This window comes from Anabrus simplex, chromosome 2 (genome assembly GCF_040414725.1).
Source record: "Anabrus simplex isolate iqAnaSimp1 chromosome 2, ASM4041472v1, whole genome shotgun sequence".
Classification (NCBI taxonomy): domain Eukaryota; kingdom Metazoa; phylum Arthropoda; class Insecta; order Orthoptera; family Tettigoniidae; genus Anabrus; species Anabrus simplex.
In genome coordinates this window covers 138,231,730-138,254,689 of record NC_090266.1, presented here as the reverse complement: position 1 = coordinate 138,254,689, position 22,960 = coordinate 138,231,730, and the positions used below count along the sequence as shown (strand labels likewise).

Sequence of the window (22,960 nt, the reverse complement as noted above, 5' to 3'; positions counted from 1 at the left end):
TCTCAATGACTGTACTAAAATTGTGCCCTGAGTTCTGTCATCTTAGGAATAATAATAATTTTCAAATCATGTGTTGAGTATGCCAAAAATATTTTCTAATAAATTTATAATCATGGCATGCTAAACCTACAGTGATGAGTTTACCAAACCTTCAAAGTCAACTCTGTAGAATATAAAACAAATGTTCTACTTCAGTTAAAAAAGCTGAAATACCATCGCTTTATTTTACGCAGACGAGGAATGTACTGGATGCTTCAGATTTATACTCTGCAGTATGCTGGGTTGCCATAACCGGCAAGTACGAGTACATTTGTATGAAAAAGTGAAAGGAAAATCACAATATGAATGAATGTGGTTGCATGTTTCATCACAACAAATAATCAAAATAGCCGCTTCCCTCTGCCGCACACAGTGATATTCTTTTGAACTTTTATCAACATTACCATTGTGATAATTTCTATTGCTGCACAAATTTTATGCACAGTGTCAGTCCTGCTTGCAGACAATGTTGCATAAGTTTGATTGTGAAAACAGACCCTTAAAGAAATTGATGGAATTAAATTAGGGAATCTCTGAACAAGTGAAACCCATTAAGTCAAAACATCACGAAACATTAGATACGTACGGTACATTTCCCGTATTTATGTAACATCGTAATTAAAGCTCAGATGCTAATTGAACAGATGTCACGATGCCAGTGCAGTTTATGTTTATACTTATGATGTATGATTAATGTGTGTTACACAGCTCTAGTACTTGTATGAGATTCCGCAGCAACAGATTCTCTCACTATATTAACTTACTCCGGGTCCCCTTGCCATGTCCTCAAGAGACAAGTTACCACATCAAGCGTACAGTGCTGGTGTAATCTCTTCTTCCCAAGACAAAACATCCTATGATTTGAATGTCATCTGTTTGGATATTCCTGCGCATAAAGCACAGCTACTTTTCGTTCATGCTGACGACTCTATCCAAATATAAGCAGCATATCTGCAAGTTTTTCCATTCCGTTGCTTTGCATTTGAGTAGACGATGTTTATGCATCGCTGTTTGTACCATGACAAATGCACACCTGCACAGAGTTCTCGCATGCCTTTTCAGCAGCTGAGTTCCCAGTTAGTCTGCATTCCCTGCAACATCCGGCAAATTCTTTGATTTCACATTGTTGCCTGTAGCAATTTTACGTATCATAATGAAAGCTGAGACAGCAGACAGGGTAACCACCCATTCCACTGTGGAGTATGTATCTGAAGCACATGATACCTCTTCATTATGATAAAGCCCAAATCCAGACTTCTGCTTCAATTTGCCGATTTCAGAAGGAAATTAATCAATACATATACCATCCCAGACACATTATGTTATAACATGCTTCTCCCAAGGACTTCTGTTTTCCTGATCCCCTAAAAATTCCCATGGAAGTGCCGATCTTGAACAATGGAAAGTCTGTCACAGTAGATGGGAAACAAAACTGATATGGAAGTGCTTCAGTTATGTCTTCTCCAGTGGAAGCTGAGATGCAGGATAGTTGCAGCAATGCAGGGGTATTACACTTAACATTACAGAGATATGGACTTTCACAAGAGCTGAAACTCTATATAGTATTTGCAGAGATCAGAAACCACCCTCTGCCTCTGTACGATAGGTCAATCTCATTCTTTTCATTTAGATTCCAATAATTAAGCTTTTCTTCCTCACTGCAATTGCATTCAGTTTCTTAATATGTTTTAATCTTTTTCAGGTCTTTGGTGACCGTGCCCTGGGTTATGTGAATTTTATAATTCCTCTGGGTGTAGCTATCTCTACATTTGGATGTGCTCTGAGTATACAATTCAGTGTTACAAGGTAAATGATAAAATTTATGTAAGTATATTTAGACAGGTTACAAGAAATATTATTTGCATCAATCAAAGTAAGATACCAATGAGTAAGTCAAATGATGCAGATTTTATAAGGTTCCCTCAGAATCTCATGGAAACATTTTGGGATAGCTAGAATATTAGTTGTAAATTTTTCAATATATTCGTAATATTTGTTTGAAAATGAATTTCTTATTGTAAAATACTATAGTATTCAGTACGGTATAAAATAAGTCAACACATTGGCGAAGGGTACAAAGCATCATACAGGACATAAACCATCCTTCCTGTTAACTCACTCTGCGCACGTTGCTTGATTTTGCTGTAAACTCTTGTTTGATCAATCAATCAATCAATCAATCAATCAATCAATCAATCAATCAATCAATCAATCAATCAATCAATCAATCAATCAATCAATCAATCAATAATCCGTATCTGCTGCTTACTTAGTTTTTTCTTAAATAAGTGCAAAGAACTTGGAAATTTACTGAACATCTCCCTTGATAAATTATTCCAATCCCTAACTCTTCTTATTTGCATCAATTTATCCTCTTTAATTCTATGTTTATCTTCATATGGTGATCTTTCCTACTTTTACAAACACTACTCAAACTTACTCAATGTCATATTACAGGTTATAAATCTTACAAGTAAAAAAAAAATTAATATCAGTACTAATATCATTCCACATCATCTCTTCACTGACAACTCAGGATATTAGAATGATATATGTATTTATTGATCCTCCTGTTCGATGGCGGTACATGATTTCATCTCTTAAAATTAAGTATTAAGTTTATTCAGACATGTTAACTAGAAAATTTAATTAACAGATTTAATAAGTCACTGGTAGGTGTAAAAATGTTACCAAAGGCCACATTGCTAGATAAATTGATGATATGATATAGAGAAAATTCTGACAGTAGCTTTTAGACAAAATGTGAGAAGCCATAGGGACAATATCACCTTTAATAACAATGTAAATGCGGTCAGGGTCTTCAGTAGTTCAACAAATAGCAATTCAGATATTAATTCTAGATTATATGATTTTTATAGATACTAGTGCTAATAAGAGTTTATCAAGAGATGTTTCAGAACAAACATCAAATGGTACATTAACAATAGTTCACCAAAATGTGCAATATCTCAGCAATAAAACAGAGGTTGTAGAAGAGTTCCTACTAATAAACAGCCCCGATATATTCATTGAGAGAGAACACAGTCTTAGGACAGATAAACTTATATTTTAGAGGTTTCAAAATTGTAGGTTAGTTCACAGTTACTGTTGAGATACACACAAGAGTGGAGGTGATGCTATAATATTGTAGAGATGATAGGTCATTTGTTTGTAAGAAGGCAACAAATGCAAAACAGAGTAGAAATGGAAATAGAATATTTTGCTGTAAATGTAGAAATTGAAACTGGAAAAATTTGCTGTCATTGGTATGTACAGATGCACAGGAAGTAATGTAAACAATTTCCTTTAAAATTTGGATGAGGTAATGGCTAACATAGTGGACAGAGATAAGAAAGTTAAACTGCTAGGAAATACAAATATAGATTGTTTTACTGAAACTGTCTCTTACCAAAAACTGTGTGACATTCTCAGTATAACTTACAGAACACTAGAGATATTTTTCAGTGTCTAACAAGAATTACACCAACCTCAAAAACAGGAATCGATCACATTATAGCAAACATAGATTCAAATTCTTACCATGCTAAGGTTAAAGATTGCCATATTTCTGATCACAGTAGTCAATCAATGGATATATCATTTAAAATTTCAGTCCAGCATAAGAACATAAATAAGCACACATATCAGTACATAAGAGTCCTCAACATTAATTACTTAAAAGATCTTCAGACAGAAAAGTGGAATCCAATCTTTGCAGTCAACAATGTTAATAATATGTGGGATGCATTTTAAGAAATTTTTCAGAATCCACTATGACAAAGCCTATAATGTGAAATGTAAATTTGACAAGAAAGAAAGAACATTGGTAGGTAGGTTAGAATATTCAGAATTGAACTACATTCAAGAGAAGATGAAAACAGCATGTGAGATTTTCAAGTCAACCAATTCTCAGTATCATTACAATGAGTACAAATTCCTCGGAGCGCACAACAGGGAAACTCTTACTAAATTAAAGGCTGAAAGCTAATAAAATCCAGTTGATCTGCTTGGAAAATTGTTAATAAAAATAAGAAAGGAATATGAACTTAGCAACAACATTCATAAAAGTATATTTTTAAAAATGAATTATTCTACAATTATCCACCCACAAGAAGTGTGCACTACTTTCAATAAATTCTTTGCTAATATCACTAATGGAACTAATACACGAAGTTGTCTTCATGAGATTTACAACCTATGTAGATTAGGTAAATCAGTTTACTTGTTCCCTGTAACTACCCAAGAATTAGAATCAGCCACTGACAGCCTAGGAAATTCCTTTTCAACTGGGTGGGATGGAATCTCTTCAAAATTATTGATACCGGTACATTGCAAGAATGAGCTTATTATTTCGTTAATCTACCTTTTAAACCAAGCGTTATTGAATGGAATCTTCCGAGAATGTCCCAAAATTAGTATCATTAAACACGTTCATAAGAAAGAAGCCAATGATATAAACAACTACAGGCCAATAACTATAACTTCTGGTTTAGCCCGGGAGTAGTCACACACTACTAAGCAACGTTAATAGTTGCAGGGGGCCCAATTTCAAACCTATGTCGCTTAAATGAATACCTATTACTATGAGCATAGAAGTACATGTTCATTTAAATCTAGTAATCGTGCACTCTTATAAATGAATAATGACAATGTTCAAGTATAATACACAAACTTGAGACAATGTTATCTTGGGGTAACTGATAGTAACTGATAGTAGAAAGACAGGTTTTCAAGCATAATGCAGCAAAAGAATGTCAAACATTAAGCCAACACATTTTTAAAACAGGTACTTTTAACACAATGTTTACCAGTACTCTATAAAACACTGAACACAAATGAATTTTCCATGTTCACCATAAGCATGATTTTTACATAGGGAACATGTCGACCTTATCTTCCTGTCTTTCCAACATGGCCACAACTTACACCTCTTCTTTTTCAAACTGTGCTCTGGCCTGTGCCAAGAGACAGATGCAACAGGAATGGCAACAGACAGTTTCCTAATATTACATGACGAAGACATGATATTAAATATTTATTATTTTTGAATTTTTAAGGCAGAGTATTTTGTGTTTCAAACCAATACACGCAATTAGGTGCAATAATAATAATAATAATAATAATAATAATAATAATAATAATAATAATAATAATAATAATAATAGTCCGTCTCATTGGCTGAACAGTCTGCATTGTGGCCTTCATTTCAGAGGGTCCCGGATTCGATTTCAAGCAGGGTCACGGATTTTAATCTCGACTGGTTAATTCTTCTGGCTCAGGGACTGGGTATTTGTGTTTGTCCCAACACAGTTTTCTTCATATTTAGACAACACCCACAGTGGCTTCCTCCACTACCATAGAAACCCGCAATAGTGATTACATCCCTCCATGTAGGGCTCGCACCAGGTAGGGCATCCGGCTGTAAAATAGGGCCAAATCCACTTGTGGACACAGTTTGCACCCGCAACCCCACAGGTGCTGAATATGTGGTATAATAATAATAATAATAATAATAATAATAATAATAATAATAATAATAATAATAATAATAATAATAATAATAATAATAATAATAATAATAATAATAATAATAAAACTTTCTTCCCTCCCCTGCAAACCATTGTGACCTTGCTGCAGTGGGAGGCTTGCGCATCCTAATGAAGCAGATACTATCAAAGTGTAAAGAAGTGTCCACCTATTCAATAGCATAAGCTTGTATATTGTCTTATACAACTGGGACCGGTTTCGACCCCATATATGTTGAGCCATCTTCAGCCACGCTACAATTGGAAGACGTTTGCACGCATATAACCAATGATAAATTAAACGCTTTGGTAAACTGATAAATTGTGGCTAGGAAAGCAACAGATAGGGAATCTGCCACCTGGGCGACTGCCCTAAATGCAGATCAGTATTGATTGATTGATTTCTTTGCCTGCTGGGCCACTTTTTTAATGTTGTCATCACCACTTTCACCATTTTCACCTACAATTGCAATGAATCTCATATGCAGTTGTCTAGGCAGGGAAGGTAATGTTAATCGATGTTTCATGAAATCAGAAGTCAACTCATAACCAAGGCCCTTCAAGAATTTCTGCCTGTTCAGCTGATTATCCACATTTCCCTTAAAACTACCTGAGCATTTTACCACTAATGTTTAGCAATGAGTAAAACACATCCAGGGGCCATCGATTTGACTTTCTTGAAACTGTGTAGCTACAACTTAACTAGTCGACGACATCAAATCCTCCCTTTGTTTAATTGTAAAATTTTGCTAAGAGAGGTTTGTTTTTTGTCGCCACTGCATCAACTGATTTATCACTATGCATTGTTGACATCAGAAGCACTACTCTTCCTACCTTTGGGACACACAAGATAAGTGTTAGGGACCTATTCCTGACTTACGGTACTGAAAACAAACTGACTCGAACCAACATCTTTCCCTTTGTTGTTCACAAAACTAGGAGGAATTTCCCTTTTGTTTTCCCGCAATGCGCCCATTAATGTAATTTTTTCAGCTTTAGGTCCTCTGCTAGAAGAATATTCATAAACCAATTGTCCATGGTTTTGTTACGGTCTGTATTGGAGATGGGCCCCACTAATATTTTCACAACTTCACTGGGAGACGAGTTAACAGAGAAAGGGCCCTCAGATTGTTGTCCACATTATATTTCCATGTTTTTCACATAAAACATTCTTGCATCAGCCAGTGTGAAAACCTTTATGCCATACCTGGTGGGTTTGCTTTTTATGAACGTCTGATGGAACACCTTCCACGGAAAGCCCATAGCTGTTCATCAATTGTCGCATATTCATTAATGACGTAATGCTGTTTACAGTTATTTACGAGTACAAATTCTTAAAACATATTTCTTCCTTTCATTCCTGTCATTTATGTCATCAAAACTAATACAGGAGAGCAGAATCCTGAATCTACGCTGGGACATAACACGTCAAAATACATCTATTCTGGTTCAATCATCAGCCCATATATCATCAGTATTTACGTGAGAGACTTCCAAGACGCCAGAAAAAAATAACAGACCAATTAGTGCTTTCATCCCCATGAGATCTGTGTCTTTTGCATCACGTTCTCATTGATAATCTTGCTTCACTTGTTTAATGTACCGGTACTTTCTTTTGTGTACTCCACTATCTTATCTACCATTTCCTCTATAGAAAACAGCACCCGGGCTTTATAGGGAAAATCGGCTTCTTTGGCACTTTCTCTTACTCCAGGAAAATGGGTTATTATGTTGTGACTGTGAGTTTGAACCTCCTTACATGGTTCATCTGTACACCATTTATACAAACCGTCCTTCCCATAACATGATTATGTATTTTAGTAAGCAGCATGTTATCGTTATCTGTTTCTTCTTCATGTTCTGATTCAGAAGTGCTTTGCTCTATGTCGCTGTCCTCTTCACAAAACCTGTATTCCATTGCTTTCTTCTTCCAAATCACTCTCATTTCCTCCTAGCATCTCATCATTATCATCCTCTTTATTTAGCTGAGACTCCAGCATTTGGCGAATCCTTTCTTCTTCAGTGTTGTCCATTGCTAGGACTAGAAAACAATGAAATCACTTCTCAAGCACAAATACATGAAGTTTTAACAGAAGCAGTAGTAAATGAAACTAAACTTACCAGTGTTGGAGCAATAAGAACAGTAGTCAATAAAGACGTCAGATAAGTTTAGGTTATGTATACCGGTTCGTGAAGGGTATATTGCTCTACAACAAACTGCCTAAAGATATTAAAAATTGGAATGGTAACAAATTTCAAAAGTCATTAAAAGATATCTTAATTAACAGCTGCCTGTATTCCACAAATGAACTATAAATCAGAAAGTGTTGTTTTCATTTGTATATAAATTAGAGTCTATATTGTATGTAGGATATAGTTTGACATGTCTGACAACTGTAAATTTATAGGTAAGAAAAATGAAATTATTTTGACTACTTATGAGTCATCTTCAGTGACCTAAGTAAATTAAAATACACTGACTGACAGAGCAAATGCAACACCAAGGAAGAGTGGTTCGAAAGGGATGAAAGTTGGGGAAAAAACAGAATCGGCACGGAAGAATAATTGATGTTTATTTCAAACCGATATGCAGGTTACACAATGCGCACGGCATCGACTCAGTAGGATGTAGGACCACCGCGAGCGGCGATGCACGCAGAAACACGTCGAGGTACAGAGTCAATAAGAGTGCGGATGGTGACCTGAGGGATGGTTCTCCATTCTCTGTCAACCATTTGCCACAGTTGGTCGTCCGTACGAGGCTGGGGCAGAGTTTGCAAACGGCGTCCAATGAGATCCCACACGTGTTCGATTGGTGAGAGATCCGAAGAGTACGCTGGCCACGGAAGCATCTGTACACCTCGTAGAGCCTGTTGGGAGATGCGAGCAGTGTGTGGGCGGGCATTATCCTGCTGAAACAGAGCATTGGGCAGCCCCTGAAGGTACGGGAGTGCCACCGGCCGCAGCACATGCTGCACGTAGCGGTGGGCATTTAACGTGCCTTGAATACGCACTAGAGGTGACGTGGAATCATACGCAATAGCGCCCCAAACCATGATGCCGCGTTGTCTAGCGGTAGGGCGCTCCACAGTTACTGCCGGATTTGACCTTTCTCCACGCCGACGCCACACTCGTCCGCGGTGACTATCACTGACAGAACAGAAGCGTGACTCATCGGAGAACACGACGTTCCGCCATTCCCTCATCCAAGTCGCTCTAGCCCGGCACCATGCCAGGCGTGCACGTCTATGCTGTGGAGTCAATGGTAGTCTTCTGAGCGGGCGCCGGGAGTGCAGGCCTCCTTCAACCAATCGACGGGAAATTGTTCTGGTCGATATTGGAACAGCCAGGGTGTCTTGCACATGCTGAAGAATGGCGGTTGACGTGGCGTGCGGGGCTGCCACCGCTTGGCGGCGGATGCGCCGATCCTCGCGTGCTGACGTCACTCGGGCTGCGCCTGGACCCCTCGCACGTGCCACATGTCCCTGCGCCAACCATCTTTGCCACAGGCGCTGCACCGTGGACACATCCCTATGGGTATCGGCTGCGATTTGACGAAGCGACCAACCTGCCCTTCTCAGCCCGATCACCATACCCCTCGTAAAGTCGTCTGTCTGCTGGAAATGCCTCCGTTGACGGCGGCCTGGCATTCTTAGCTATACACGTGTCCTGTGGCACACGACAACACGTTCTACAATGACTGTCGGCTGAGAAATCACGGTACGAAGTGGGCCATTCGCCAACGCCGTGTCCCATTTATCGTTCGCTACGTGCGCAGCACAGCGGCGCATTTCACATCATGAGCATACCTCACTGACGTCAGTCTACCCTGCAATTGGCATAAAGTTCTGACCATTCCTTCTTGGTGTTGCATTTGCTCTGTCAGTCAGTGTATTATCAGGTTAAAATATATGTATACACTGTTGAGTCCTTATTCTTTGGCATATTTACATTATAGTAAAAAGTATGAGTTAATAATACACAACACTGTAAGACATAGCCTTTTTGTCTGTTATGAGATTAAAGAGGATATACACTGACTGACAGAGCAAATGCAACACCAAGAAGGAGTGGTCAGAACTTTATGCCAATTGCAGGGTAGACTGACGTCACTGAGGTATACTCATGATGTGAAATGCGCCGCTGTGCTGCGCACGTAGCGAACGATAAATGGGACACGGCGTCGGCGAATGGCCCACTTCGTACCGTGATTTCTCAGCCGACAGTCATTGTAGAACGTGTTGTCGTGTGCCACAGGACACGTGTATAGCTAAGAATGCCAGGCCGCCGTCAACGGAGGCATTTCCAGCAGACAGACGACTTTACGAGGGGTATGGTGTTCGGGCTGAGAAGGGCAGGTTGGTCGCTTCGTCAAATCGCAGCCGATACCCATAGGGGATGTGTCCACGGTGCAGCGCCTGTGGCGAAGATGGTTGGCGCAAGGACATGTGGCACGTGCGAGGGGTCCAGGCGCAGCCCGAGTGACGTCAGCACGCGAGGATCGGCGCATCCGCCGCCAAGCGGTGGCAGCCCCGCACGCCACGTCAACCGCCATTCTTCAGCATGTGCAAGACACCCTGGCTGTTCCAATATCGACCAGAACAATTCCCCGTCGATTGGTTGAAGGAGGCCTGCACTCCCGGCGTCCGCTCAGAAGACTACCATTGACTCCACAGCATAGACGTGCACGCCTGGCATGGTGCCGGGCTAGAGCGACTTGGATGAGGGAATGGCGGAACGTCGTGTTCTCCGATGAGTCACGCTTCTGTTCTGTCAGTGATAGTCACCGCAGACGAGTGTGGCGTCGGCGTGGAGAAAGGTCAAATCCGGCAGTAACTGTGGAGCGCCCTACCGCTAGACAACGCGGCATCATGGTTTGGGGCGCTATTGCGTATGATTCCACGTCACCTCTAGTGCGTATTCAAGGCACGTTAAATGCCCACCGCTACGTGCAGCATGTGCTGCGGCCGGTGGCACTCCCGTACCTTCAGGGGCTGCCCAATGCTCTGTTTCAGCAGGATAATGCCCGCCCACACACTGCTCGCATCTCCCAACAGGCTCTACGAGGTGTACAGATGCTTCCGCGGCCAGCGTACTCTCCGGATCTCTCACCAATCGAACACGTGTGGGATCTCATTGGACGCCGTTTGCAAACTCTGCCCCAGCCTCGTACGGACGACCAACTGTGGCAAATGGTTGACAGAGAATGGAGAACCATCCCTCAGGACACCATCCGCACTCTTATTGACTCTGTACCTCGACGTGTTTCTGCGTGCATCGCCGCTCGCGGTGGTCCTACATCCTACTGAGTCGATGCCGTGCGCATTGTGTAACCTGCATATCGGTTTGAAATAAACATCAATTATTCTTCCGTGCCGACTCTGTTTTTCCCCCAACTTTCATTCCTTTCGAACCACTCCTCCTTGGTGTTGCATTTGCTCCGTCAGTCAGTGTATATACTCCTTAGTATTATACTTTGGGATATTTACAGTCCAGTAAAAAAGCTGTACCGTACTAATTATAATTTACGTGGACTCTCAAAATCCTGCCACTCTTTTCTAGCTCAGATAGTATGCTGCTGGTACGTTTTGGTTCAACCTATATACTGAAGTATGTATTGGACAACTTTATGTTGTAATATTTACCTTCTAGTGAGTGTAACCATCAACTAGGTACCGGTATCATATTATATGCCTTTTAATTGTCTTGGATCTGTTGATTTTTGGAGTCTGCCTTTCAAGTGCCGTATTATACCGATAGGAATATAGGCTACTATAGCAACTCTTCATTCATTCGGTATAGCTCCTTCATGCAAACAGTAAACAAATAAGTACATCAGATATGGTACTTAATCCCAACCCATTGTCTTTAGTATATCCCCAAAAATGTTAAAAGTTCCAGCTGCTTTTCTAGTTTTAATTTTTTACTTTATTGTAAATGTCTTCTTTATCATAGGTAAATTTCAGTATTTCGTTAGCATCAGTCACCTCCTCTATCTGGACAACATTCTTCTAAACAACAATCTTTACATACTACTGACTGAATACTTCTGCCTTCTGTAGATCCTCACATACACAATCCCCTTTTTAATTAATTAATGATTCCTGGAATGTCCATCTTTGAACCATTTTCTGTCTTAAAGTGCCTATACATTCCCGTCCATTTTTCACTAAAATGTGTAAGACTGCCAGTTATGCTTGCCATCATGTTATCCTTAGCTGACTTCTTCGCTAGATTCAATTTCCTAGTAAGTTCCTTCAATTTCTCCTTACTTCAGCAACCATTACTAACTCTATTTCTTTCAACCCAGCACTTTCTTCTTAGTCTCCTTACTTCTCTGTTATAATTAAGTGGGTCTTTACCATTCTTTACCACGTTTAAAGGTACATATCAGTTTTCACATTCCTCAAGAATTGCTTTAAACCCATTCCACAGAGTGTTCGTTGGATAATCTACATGTATTACTACATACTTGAAAGATAAATATGGGTAAAGTGTTGAAAGGTAAAAATAAAAGCTGATTTAATGGAATTTTACATGTGTTTTCACATGCTGCAAAGTATCTTTATTCAGGCATTTGCCACAGATCAAGCTTGAAGATACAGCTGTTTATGTTCAAAATTTGATTTACCGTACGTCACACTGACACAGATATGTTTTTCGCGACAATGGGAAAGGAAAGGCCTAGGACTGGGAAGGATGTGACCATTCTGTTAATTAAGGTACAGCCCCAGTATATGTCTGGTGGTAAGATGGGAAACCATGGAAAATCATCTTCAAGGGTGCCGACCCTCTATCTCCCGGATGCAAGCTCACAGATGCGCACTCCTAATCACATGGCCAACTCGCCCGGTAAGATACTGGAGTGATATACTGTCAGTGTGAAGATTTCCTATGCTGTATTGCCTGGCTTTCACGACTGGGTCCACTGCTTCCTGATCAGACAGCTCCTCAATTGACCTCACAAGGATTAGTGAACCACATTCTAACCATCAGTCTAGAATAAAAAACTGTGGAAGAGCCTCTGTTCAAACTTTTCTGTAACACGTAAATATATAACCACTACATCACACGGCTGCCTCTATGAGGTTTACGAGTGGGGAGCATTTCTTCTGAGACTAACAAACTTCCCACCCCGTCCCTGTCCGGTTCTGCACTTGTTCAAGATGGTCATTGACAATACCAAGGCTTGAACTCTGTATCTATGAACCATGCAGTTCCATTGCTGGTCATTTTAGCTATGATAATGGATTACAGAAATAATACATATAACAAGATTTGCCCGAAATGAGTTCTAATTTATAGAATTAGAAGTTGGTTTCATTTGAAAAAAATTCCATATAGGTAATCAAAGAAGCAGCAGATGGGCACAGGATAACTTTATAAAAGGGATGTAAAATCATTAAATTCTTCTGTGGTTTAACACCATGACTGTTCAAAGTTTAATAACTTCTCAATGAATCTAACACCATTCTACAGACAACACTGTCAGAAAAGGAAAGAAATTGTAAGTTACACTCATGGTAGTGAAGGAAACTGTATGCATATATTTTTGGCACTACACAGCCTACACAGCCTTCCAGCATGTTAGCTATCAGCTTCATAGAAATGGACATGTGACATTGATATGGCCACTGATTGTTGATAAAAAATACCATGGTAATGTCCTGTGCTATATTGTGTCTGAGGTTAAACAAGCAGAGATATAAAATCATTCTAAATTTTCAAGATATTTTTTGTACTCATTCTTATTGTACATGCAACCTATTCTTAATGTGAGAAGTGTTACAGTGCTCATTCCATGATATAAATGACTGAGATTGTGCACTTCCAATAATACCACAGCTTCATCTTTGATCATAAAGAGAATCCTGTGTGAATTATAGCAACAACATGGAATCATCTCCATAGGGTAAGATCAAGAGTAATCAGCAATGAGCAGATGGATTAGACAGGCTAAAATGATCAAAAGGTGTTGTCGTAATGGGAGTGCCTAATATACTCTGAACTTCATATGCTATAAGTTTCATTTTAAATCCATATTGGCACTAATTACGTATGATTTGATTTTAAGTGCTCCATCTTTTCAATACAAACACGTGTGAATACAACTATATCTTAGTATAAGTCATATCCTCATTTTTATGTTTGGTACTAGTTTTGACCTTTTTGGTCATCATCAGACGTCTTAATCATTGGTACACAAAAACATTACCACATGAACCCTAGATAAAATAAACACACGTAAAAACACTTTTAAAATACTCCAGATAAGTCCGTGTGGTGATCTTGCGAACTTACGGATTAGCCATGAGTTTCACGTGTGATACAAGGCAAAGTGCAGGAACACTATATTTGTGGAGATCTTGCTATTCTTAATAAAATATATATCAGACTTCTGCTAAATATTCAAGCCTGAGTTACGAATTCACGGTTCAGACAATTTGGTGGTCAATTAATAGGATTAGGAAACAAATAATGTTGAAGACCTCCTGCAGTAAAGATATCCACTACCCTTCATAACCATATATCATTCTAGTCTCCACAAAGTCAGTCAAGTTTTGAAACAAGCACTTATCTTTCTCGCTCTGCTCCTTTGCTTCACAAACACGATCTTCTTCCCAAAATCCCCACAGTCACATTCAGGTGTCCATCAGATTTCAAAATCATTTTCATCTGCTATGAACCATATCAACCCCCACCCCCCTCCTGACTCTCACCCCTGTGAAAATAACCACTACAACACCTACCATTTACATGTATATAGCACTACTTTCACTAGCAAAACCACCAACAAGGCTGTCATGACTGCAATTCATCCAGTACCATCTACCACCAGCACAACCAACTTGCTTCCTGCAGTGCAATGTGCAGTTTCCACCTGCATTGGCTCATTGAGTGCTGAGCAGTGAGAGTGTACAGTTTGTCCTCAGTGGCAGTTTTGGCTAGTATATCAGTGCCGTTTTGTTATGGAAGGAAACTCGTTTAGGTAAAGGGGTTTCTTTTCCTCATGGCACTCCAGCACTGATGGGCCTTGACCACTGATCTCTATACATGGATGGCTGGTGGCTTGGGTAGCAGTAAGCCGAATAGAAGATGACTGGCGTAGTAAGATGGCATCGAGCGCACGGTGCAGTAGACCCATTGAATAGAACACGAGGAGCGCGCTTGCTTTGTTTATGCTTAGTTCAGTGACGCCAACCCTCTTGATTGTAGTTCCACGGGTGTTCTGTGCTGTGTTATTTCAAAAGAAATAGTAGTGTATTTTATGAATTTAGGTTTGTTGCCTTGTAGTATGCTTGTAAATTTGTTCGTTCGTAATCTGTTTATCCTCCAGGGTTGGTTTTTCCCTCGGACTCAGCGAGGGATCCCGCCTCTACCGCCTCAAGGGCAGTGTCCTGGAGATTCAGACTTTCAGTCGGGGATACAACTGGGGAGTATGGCCAGTACCTCGCACAGGCGGCTTCACCTGCTATGCTGAACAGGGGCTTTGTTGGGGCATGGGAAGTTTGGAAGGGATAGAGACAAGGAAGAGGGAAGGAAGCAGCCTTGGCCTTACGTTAGGTACCATTCCGTCATTTGCCTGGAGGAGAAGTGGGAAACCACGGAAAACCACTTCCACGATGGCTGAGGAGGGAATCGAACCCCCCTCTACTCAGTTGACCTCCTGAGGCTGAGTGGACCCCGTTCCAGGCTTCATACCACTTTTCAAATTTCGTGGCAGAGCCGGGAATCGAACCCGGGCCTCTGGGGGTGGCAGCTAATCACACTAACCACTACACCACAGAGGCGGACACTGCTTGTAAATTACGAAATTAAATTTAAATGTGCATGTATTTATGTGAAATCCGAATGAAGAAACATCCTACCGGGTATTAACATACCGCAGTGTTCAGCTTATGGATGTACAAACAGAAACGATCAGCAGAAGGAGAAATCATTTCATCGGTGAGTTTTATACTGTACATAATAATCTCTCTAGGGTAGTGTTTTGAGTTTTAGGTTTATTGTATCTTATTTCGCATATTCTGGGAGCAAACTGGCAATTTTTCTAGGTTTCCTTTCTGGAAACCCGAACATCTAAGATCATGAATTAGGTGTATCAGGCGGGAGATTTGGGAGCCTTCTAAACCAGCTGTTCTCTGCTCCCACCACTTTGAGGAAGACTGTTTAGATAAAAATGGACAAACTGCACGCCTTAGAAATGATGTATAGCCAACTGTTTTCAATTTTACTGAACATTAACTGCAAGTAAAGATTTACTTATATTTTTATTTATTTGTCATAATTAAACTGACGGCTTTGATGAAATAATTGACGTGATCTTATAACAATCTTAGAAAATGAAGTCTGGAGGAATTCTAGACCTTATTTACATCAGTAATAATTATGGGTTTCAGACACTGGAGTGGTGGGAGAAGGCAAAGTGTGGTGGGTGTTTTAGGCCATCCCATTATACTAGTTGTGGTATTTGGGGCTCATTTAACGGGTGTTACATATTTCTGATGATGACCATCAATATTGCTTTGGTAGCTGAATTTAATTAAAGAGGTCTGTAATAGTAAATTAAGCTGCAGGTAATGTGATATATTGACAAGTTTTGAATATTTGCTGGTTTTATGAATGTGTACATTTGCTTCAATTATATTTTAATTTGATAAACTGCACGTTATTTCATTGAAACAGGAAACAGGAATTCATTATCAAGCACCGATTATGGTATGTCGAACCTAGGCCTGTATATTGAGCTACGTTTATAGGTACATCATTTTAAGAATGCATAATTTCGTGACATACATGTATACAATTTACAGCAATGTTTTCAGAAACTGATTTTCACTCGTATTGTGTTACCGATCGCTAATTGCATGTATTCAGCACCTAAGTTAATATTAGTCGGCCGTTATTATACACTCATTTTTATTGCTATCCCGGAGATTTACTGACCTAGGAACGACGTGTCAGTGATCCCAATGTCCTTATGCTTCGAGTGAACATGTCCCTATATTTTTAATTATTCCAACGCGCCATTAATTGCGATTTAAAATTGACTATATTATCATTGCTTCCTCATAAGGAGAGCTCTAGGATGGGTACGCCAACATGGCGAGCCGCGCGCTCAACTTGGCGTACTTTCTCCTGCAGCGGAGAGCTGCCATCAGCGATCCATGTATAGAGATCAGTGGCCTTGACCTACCAAGGGATCGCTCCTCAGCCTGAAGGCCTGTTTTCTTCATTTTCTAGACTGGGATCGCCATCTCATCGACAGATAGCTTCTTAACTGTGATCACAAAGACAAAGTGGACTTTGAACCAACCGTCAATTCCATGTAAAAATCCCTGAATTTATATGAAAACAACACAGCGGTGGTCAGAGTAAACCAAAACTTCCCGAACAACTTGATGGCCGAAGTTGGCGCTAGAGAAGGGAGCATCCTCTCCACAATACTGTTCAACGTCTGCACGCGGGATTTATTGGAAGGGTGAGAAGGAGGGATATCAGTTTTTGGAAAGAAGGTCAACAACTTAAGGTACGCTGATGATCCTCTCAGTGTAGGCACCAACATGGAGGAACTGGAGCACAAAATGGAAGCTATGTAGCACATGAATTGGGAACATAGCTTGGAGATAAACAGAGGTAAAACTAATGTAATGATCAGTGACAGAGCAGCAGATAACCAGCCCCATCTGGGAAAGGTGGCAGGGTTCCATGTTGTCGAGAAGTTTGTATATCTGGGATGGCTTACCTCCAATTTGGGAGAAAGCTCCGAAGAAATCTGGAGAAGAACAGTTGTGGTAATGTCAGCAAACTCTAATCTGAATCGGATTAAAAGACAGAACAATAACACATAACTTCACCTGCCCACGTCTTCTCAGTCATGACCTCTGCTGGCAAGAAATGGACCCTAAAAATGGCCAATAGGAACAAGATCGAAGCCTATGAGATGTTGATGTAAATGTGCATCTCGAGAGTCTCTTGTATCAAACATCATTTTTTTTTGCTAGGGGCTTTACGTCGCACCGACACAGATAGGTCTTATGGCGACGATGGGATAGGAAAGGCCTAAGAGTTGGAAGGAAGCGGCCGTGGCCTTAATTAAGGTACAGCACCAGCATTTGCCTGGTGTGAAATGGGAAACCACGGAAAACCATCTTCAGGGCTGCCGATAGTGGGATTCGAACATACTATCTCTCGGATGCAAGCTCACAGCCGCGCGCCTCTACACGCACGGCCAACTCGCCCGGTAAACATCATATTAATGTCACGGGAATAGAACCAGATTTTGGGTGGTTAGACCGTGTACATTTTGCGGAGTTTCACCGAGACGTGCCATTTGGGACGCCCCTCTAAGATTGCTTAGCAGCGGCATACCAACTGTGAGGTCCCGCCGTGTTGGCAAATAGGGATTGCTAACCTGCTAAAGGAAAAGTGAATTTTCCGTTTTTAAAAATATGTACAGGTACTCCCCATGGGGATGCCAATCGAAAGATAGCCTTCACAGCCGCAGATTTTAAAATCAAGGGAATAGAACCAGCTTTTCGGTGGCCAATCCAACTGATGAGCCGAAATGGCACGTCTGGGCGGAACTCTGCAAATTGCACACGGTCTAATCACACAAAAGCTGATTCTATTCCTGTGATTTTGAGATCTGCAGCCGTGAAAGCCATTTTTGGAAGCATATTAATGCACTGATCCTGGAAGTGCTTGGAATTAAAACAAGACTATTTTATTAGTAGTATAACATCGCACGAACATATCAAAAGTTTTTGCGATGGAAGAATGGGATAGGGCTACGAAATAATTTTTAGGGTTGTCGTCAGTGGGATTTGAACCCACCATATCCCAAATGCAAGCTGTGAACAGAACAAGATTCTTGAGGGGGATCCAGAAGGTCTTCCTCTGAACCTTTGAACATATATTCCAAAGAACAGGCGCAATGGAAAAACTGAGGGTCGAGGGGAAGATGAATGGCAAGAGACCCAGAGGCAGGATACTGATGATATACGTGGACTAGCTGCAGTCGCTACTTGGGATATCTCTACATAGGGCAACACAATCAGCAGGAGCAAAAGATAACTGGCAGAAAATTGACAAACTGATGCACAGGGAAAAAGGACTAAGGAAGAGTATCTTTTACTATCATTCCATCTTGCCATTTATGGCATGAAAGAGAGTACAATAGTAGACCTAAACATGCTTTTATGATACAGTTTGTATTTAATCTGTGCATTTTATAAACATTAAATGCACATGGACAAAGAAAGAAAAAACAGCCACTAGGCCAACAGTACTACAGATACCCATAACCAAACTGCCAACAGCTATGTAGGCTGTTAGAATTATAGGGACATTTTCTCGTTAAATACGGGCCAATGGCACAGACGCTCAGAAATGAAATGAAATGGCGTATGGCTTTCAGTGCCTGGAGTGTCCGAGGACAAGTTCGACTCGCCAGATGCAGATCTTCTGATTTGACACCCGTAGGCGACCTCCGCGTCGTGATGAGGATGAAATGATGGAGACAACACACACACCCAGCCCCCGTGCCAGCGAAATTAACCAATTATGGTTAAAATTCCCGATCCTGCCGGGAATCGAACCCGGGACCCCTGTGACCAAAGGCCAGCACGCTAACCATTTAGCCATGGAGCCGGACCAACGCTCAGAAACTCATCTGTTTATGTTTGACATAGACCAAACTCCCAAAGTTTGAATGAAATCGGTGACCCCACAGCTGTAACACCTCTCGGCAAGCTCCATTCTTCCAGTTTCAAACCCAAATTTAATCCTCCCCTGCCCAGAATTGTAACACCCTCTTTTCCTCATCTCACCAAATCTGCAACCAACGATAAGGACATTTTTAGTATTGTTAGTAGTAGTAACTGATGTGGTTTTAAAATTTGTATGTTCTGCAGATTATGCTTTGTTGCCGGTCAGGAGGGTCATATGGTTGAAGCTTTCTCCTATGTCCATATGAGACGTCTTACACCAGCTCCTGCAGTAGCAATGCAGGTATGTTTTGAAATTTCTTATACATACTTGTTTATGGCAGTAATTAGTACCATCTCATTATTCATCACTGACAGGGGAACGTAAGGTAATACTTAGTGGGTTTCGGTTTTTTTCCAGAATGATGCACTGAATATTTCATTGTTTCCTATTGCTGTACAATATTATTTCAGTTAGCACGTAATACATGAACAGCTATATTAATGATATTTCAATGGCTGAACTTAGTAGCACAGTCAGCGAATCATTGTCGTTCTGTTCCCAATATAGTTGGTTAGATCCTGGCTGAGGTCAGTGGTATTCCTGACAACTCTCTAATGTTAGATTCAGTCACATTAAGGAAATCCCATACGGCGAAATTAAAACACCACCACCTGGTGAATGGCTCCCAATCTCTCTAATAACCTGGATCAATAAACTAGAGATGGAAAACCAACTGACCAAGGACACTTACAAAATACATGTCTTTTCTGCACTACCAAACTCAGACACTACCATGCAGCCATCCACCCTTGTACACCTCTGATTGTCGGATCCATAACAAGATAAACTTGACTAACAAACTGGAGGTCAAGAAGAGGACAATACTAAGAAAGATACTGTGGCCAGTCAAAGAAAAGGGAAATACAGGTGACACATGTAGGGGCTCTATAATTACATGGAAAATATCACCAATATATCCAGGAAGAGATATCTGACCATCTACAGATATATCTCGAGGGTGAACCCTGCCAGGCTGACCTGCCCAGTTCTCATCTACTGGAAGAACAGGAAGATTAGGACACCATTTTCAAACAGATACAATTAAAAACCTGCAGGAACTGGAAGAAAGAGGAAGTGACTTCAGGGACCTAACACACCTCAGAAGGATTCTGAGATGAAAGAGGTTCCAGGATAAACCAGCCTGTGAAAGACAAGCACTCTCTGGACGAAGGGGAGAAAGAGTAGCATAGTCAGCGAAAGCCCAATTACTGGACAAACACATAGGTCCGCTCTGAGCCAAAAAAGTTGAATGTTATAGTACTTGGTTGGCCCCTGAATAATAATAATAATAATAATAATAATAATAATAATAATAATAATAATAATAATAATAATAATAATAATAATGGCATCAGTTATGGCTGCAGATGGACGCCCGGATAAAGATCATCCGTCACACTTCGCTGTGGCAAAAATATTGTCCCCGTATTGTGCTGAAAGTCTTCTATGAATTTCCGATCCTGGTACACTCTCAAACCACAAAAAAGCGGATTACAGAACGCTGTTCTTCCTTGGTGCAAATAGAGAGTGGAAATTTGGGCTCTAAAGAAGGCCAAGTTCAGTGTCAAATGCAACAAGACTTAACGTGGTCCTTGATGGCCCTAGCGAATTATATATATAACAAATAATAATAATAATAATGTTATTGGCCTTATGTCGCACTAACTAATTTTATGGTTTTTGAAGAAGCCAAGGTTCTGGAATTCTGACTCACAGCAGTCCAGTTATATGCTGGTAAATCTAGCAATTTGAGGCTGGCATAATTGAGCCTCTTCAAATACAACCATACTGAGCCAGGGTCAAGTTTGCCAATTTGGACTCAAAAGGTCAGTGCTTCTGCCATCTGAGCCTTTAGCCTGGCTAATAGTATTTGCTACTATGAGCGTTAGTGCCCCTATTACTAGCAACATCACTGATTCTTAACGAGAAAGTCTATTCCATGCCCATACTATACTATTGATGCTACTTTACACCAACCCTTTTACTGTAATTATGTATCTTATGATGCTTCCTTGTTACAGAATACAAACTGTTCCTTATACGTAGGCAAGTCAATAAGTATCTGCAATTTTTCTCTAACTGTCTTTAGGTTGGCTCTATGGCGTCGTGTGCTCACCAGTCGCTAAATTGCACCACTGTCTATGTCTGTGGTAGGTTTCAGCGTTATTAGATCATTACAGCTTGCGCTGTTACTACATAAAGTTGGCCGCGCCACACTCTGTTTGCACCAAGGAAGAACAGCGTTCCGTAATCCGTTTTATTTTTTGTGGTTTGAGAACCATAGCTAATGTACATATGGTTTGCCACGTCATCAACAGTCACTTGTCTGTAATTCAGGATCATATCACGCACTTGTTTAATATTGGCATCAGTTATGGCTGCAGATGGACGCCCGGATCTTTCCTCATCACGCTCGTGCGACGCCTTTTGAACTGTTCAATCCACTGGTAAACACTTCGCTGTGGCAAAACATTGTCCCCGTATTGTGCTGAAAGTCTTCTATGAATTTCCGTTCCTGGTACACTCACAGACCACAAAAAAGCGGATTACAGAACGCTGTTCTTCCTTGGTGCAAATAGAGAGTGGCGCGGCCACTTTTGGATCGCAACAGCGCAAGCTGTAATGGCCTGATAACGCTGAAACCTACCACAGACGTAGCCAACGGTGCCATTTAGCGACTGGTGAGCACACGACGCCATAGAGCCAACCTAAAGACAATTAGAGCAAAATTGCAGATACTTATTGACTTGCCCTCGCAAAAATAAATTGTGCTTGCAATATTTCCTCATCATTGTTAATCCAACAGCGCAGGGTGCCATGCTAGGTATGGCATGTGCCAAATACTGGCAGATGCAGAGTGCCATGCTGGTATGCAATGGGCAGCCTATGCATTATGCTAAAGTCTGTCATAAGCATTGTGAACTAAGTCAAACCTTTTTTACGCAGGGATACCGCATTATTTCCTCTTCCTTGTAATTTATATATCAACGTTTTTAGAGAATCAACGAATTTTAGTGCAGTTATAACCCAGCAAGGTGGGAAGCAGTAAAAGCGGCTTAGCGACGAGAGTGTTTCTTTGCAAAAGGACAACAGTCATGAAGACATGTAGTGATCTTGAATCCAATGATTGTTTATAAGTGATGTTGCTGTGGCAGAAATGAATGCAGAAAGAGATAATGACAGCAATGTGCGTGATGCTGAACCATGTGCCTATACGACAGGTGCCTGTGCATTCCAGTGGGAAGGTAGATTTAATCATGTGATTCAGAGAGAGGTATTTTGTGATATGGAGTAGAAGGAGTGTGTTAGAATGTGCCAAAATTGTGCATGCGTGTGTGCTGGAACTATAGAGTTACAGAAGTTCCAATACAGCAAATATTAGGCTCCCAACTTGTGGTGAGTAACAGCCTCTTCCTGCAGGTAGCAAGTGACATGCACCATGGCTGCTCCTGCACAGAGTGGTCAACTGATTAACCAGTAATCTACATTATCTTATTTCATTGATGCTATATAATGAATAATAAGCTTATTGTTTTATTTGACAAAAGGGTAATACTAGTCGTACCCCTCTATACCGAGAGATTGGAGAATCTCGATAAAATTTGAAAGATAGGCACTTTCTG

At 40.7% G+C, this 22,960-nt stretch overlaps 1 protein-coding gene across 3 annotated transcripts in view; it reads left to right on the top strand.

The window, feature by feature from the left end:
• The window catches only part of LOC136862706 (b(0,+)-type amino acid transporter 1), a 453,749-nt gene that overhangs the window by 340,677 nt on the left and 90,112 nt on the right, over positions 1-22,960 (top strand). For all 3 annotated transcript variants that reach the window (XM_068226490.1, XM_068226491.1, XM_068226489.1), the window contains 2 exons: positions 1,742-1,845; positions 19,481-19,577. In XM_068226490.1, the coding sequence (XP_068082591.1) occupies positions 1,742-1,845; positions 19,481-19,577 (201 nt within the window). The remainder of the gene's footprint in view (positions 1-1,741; positions 1,846-19,480; positions 19,578-22,960) is intronic.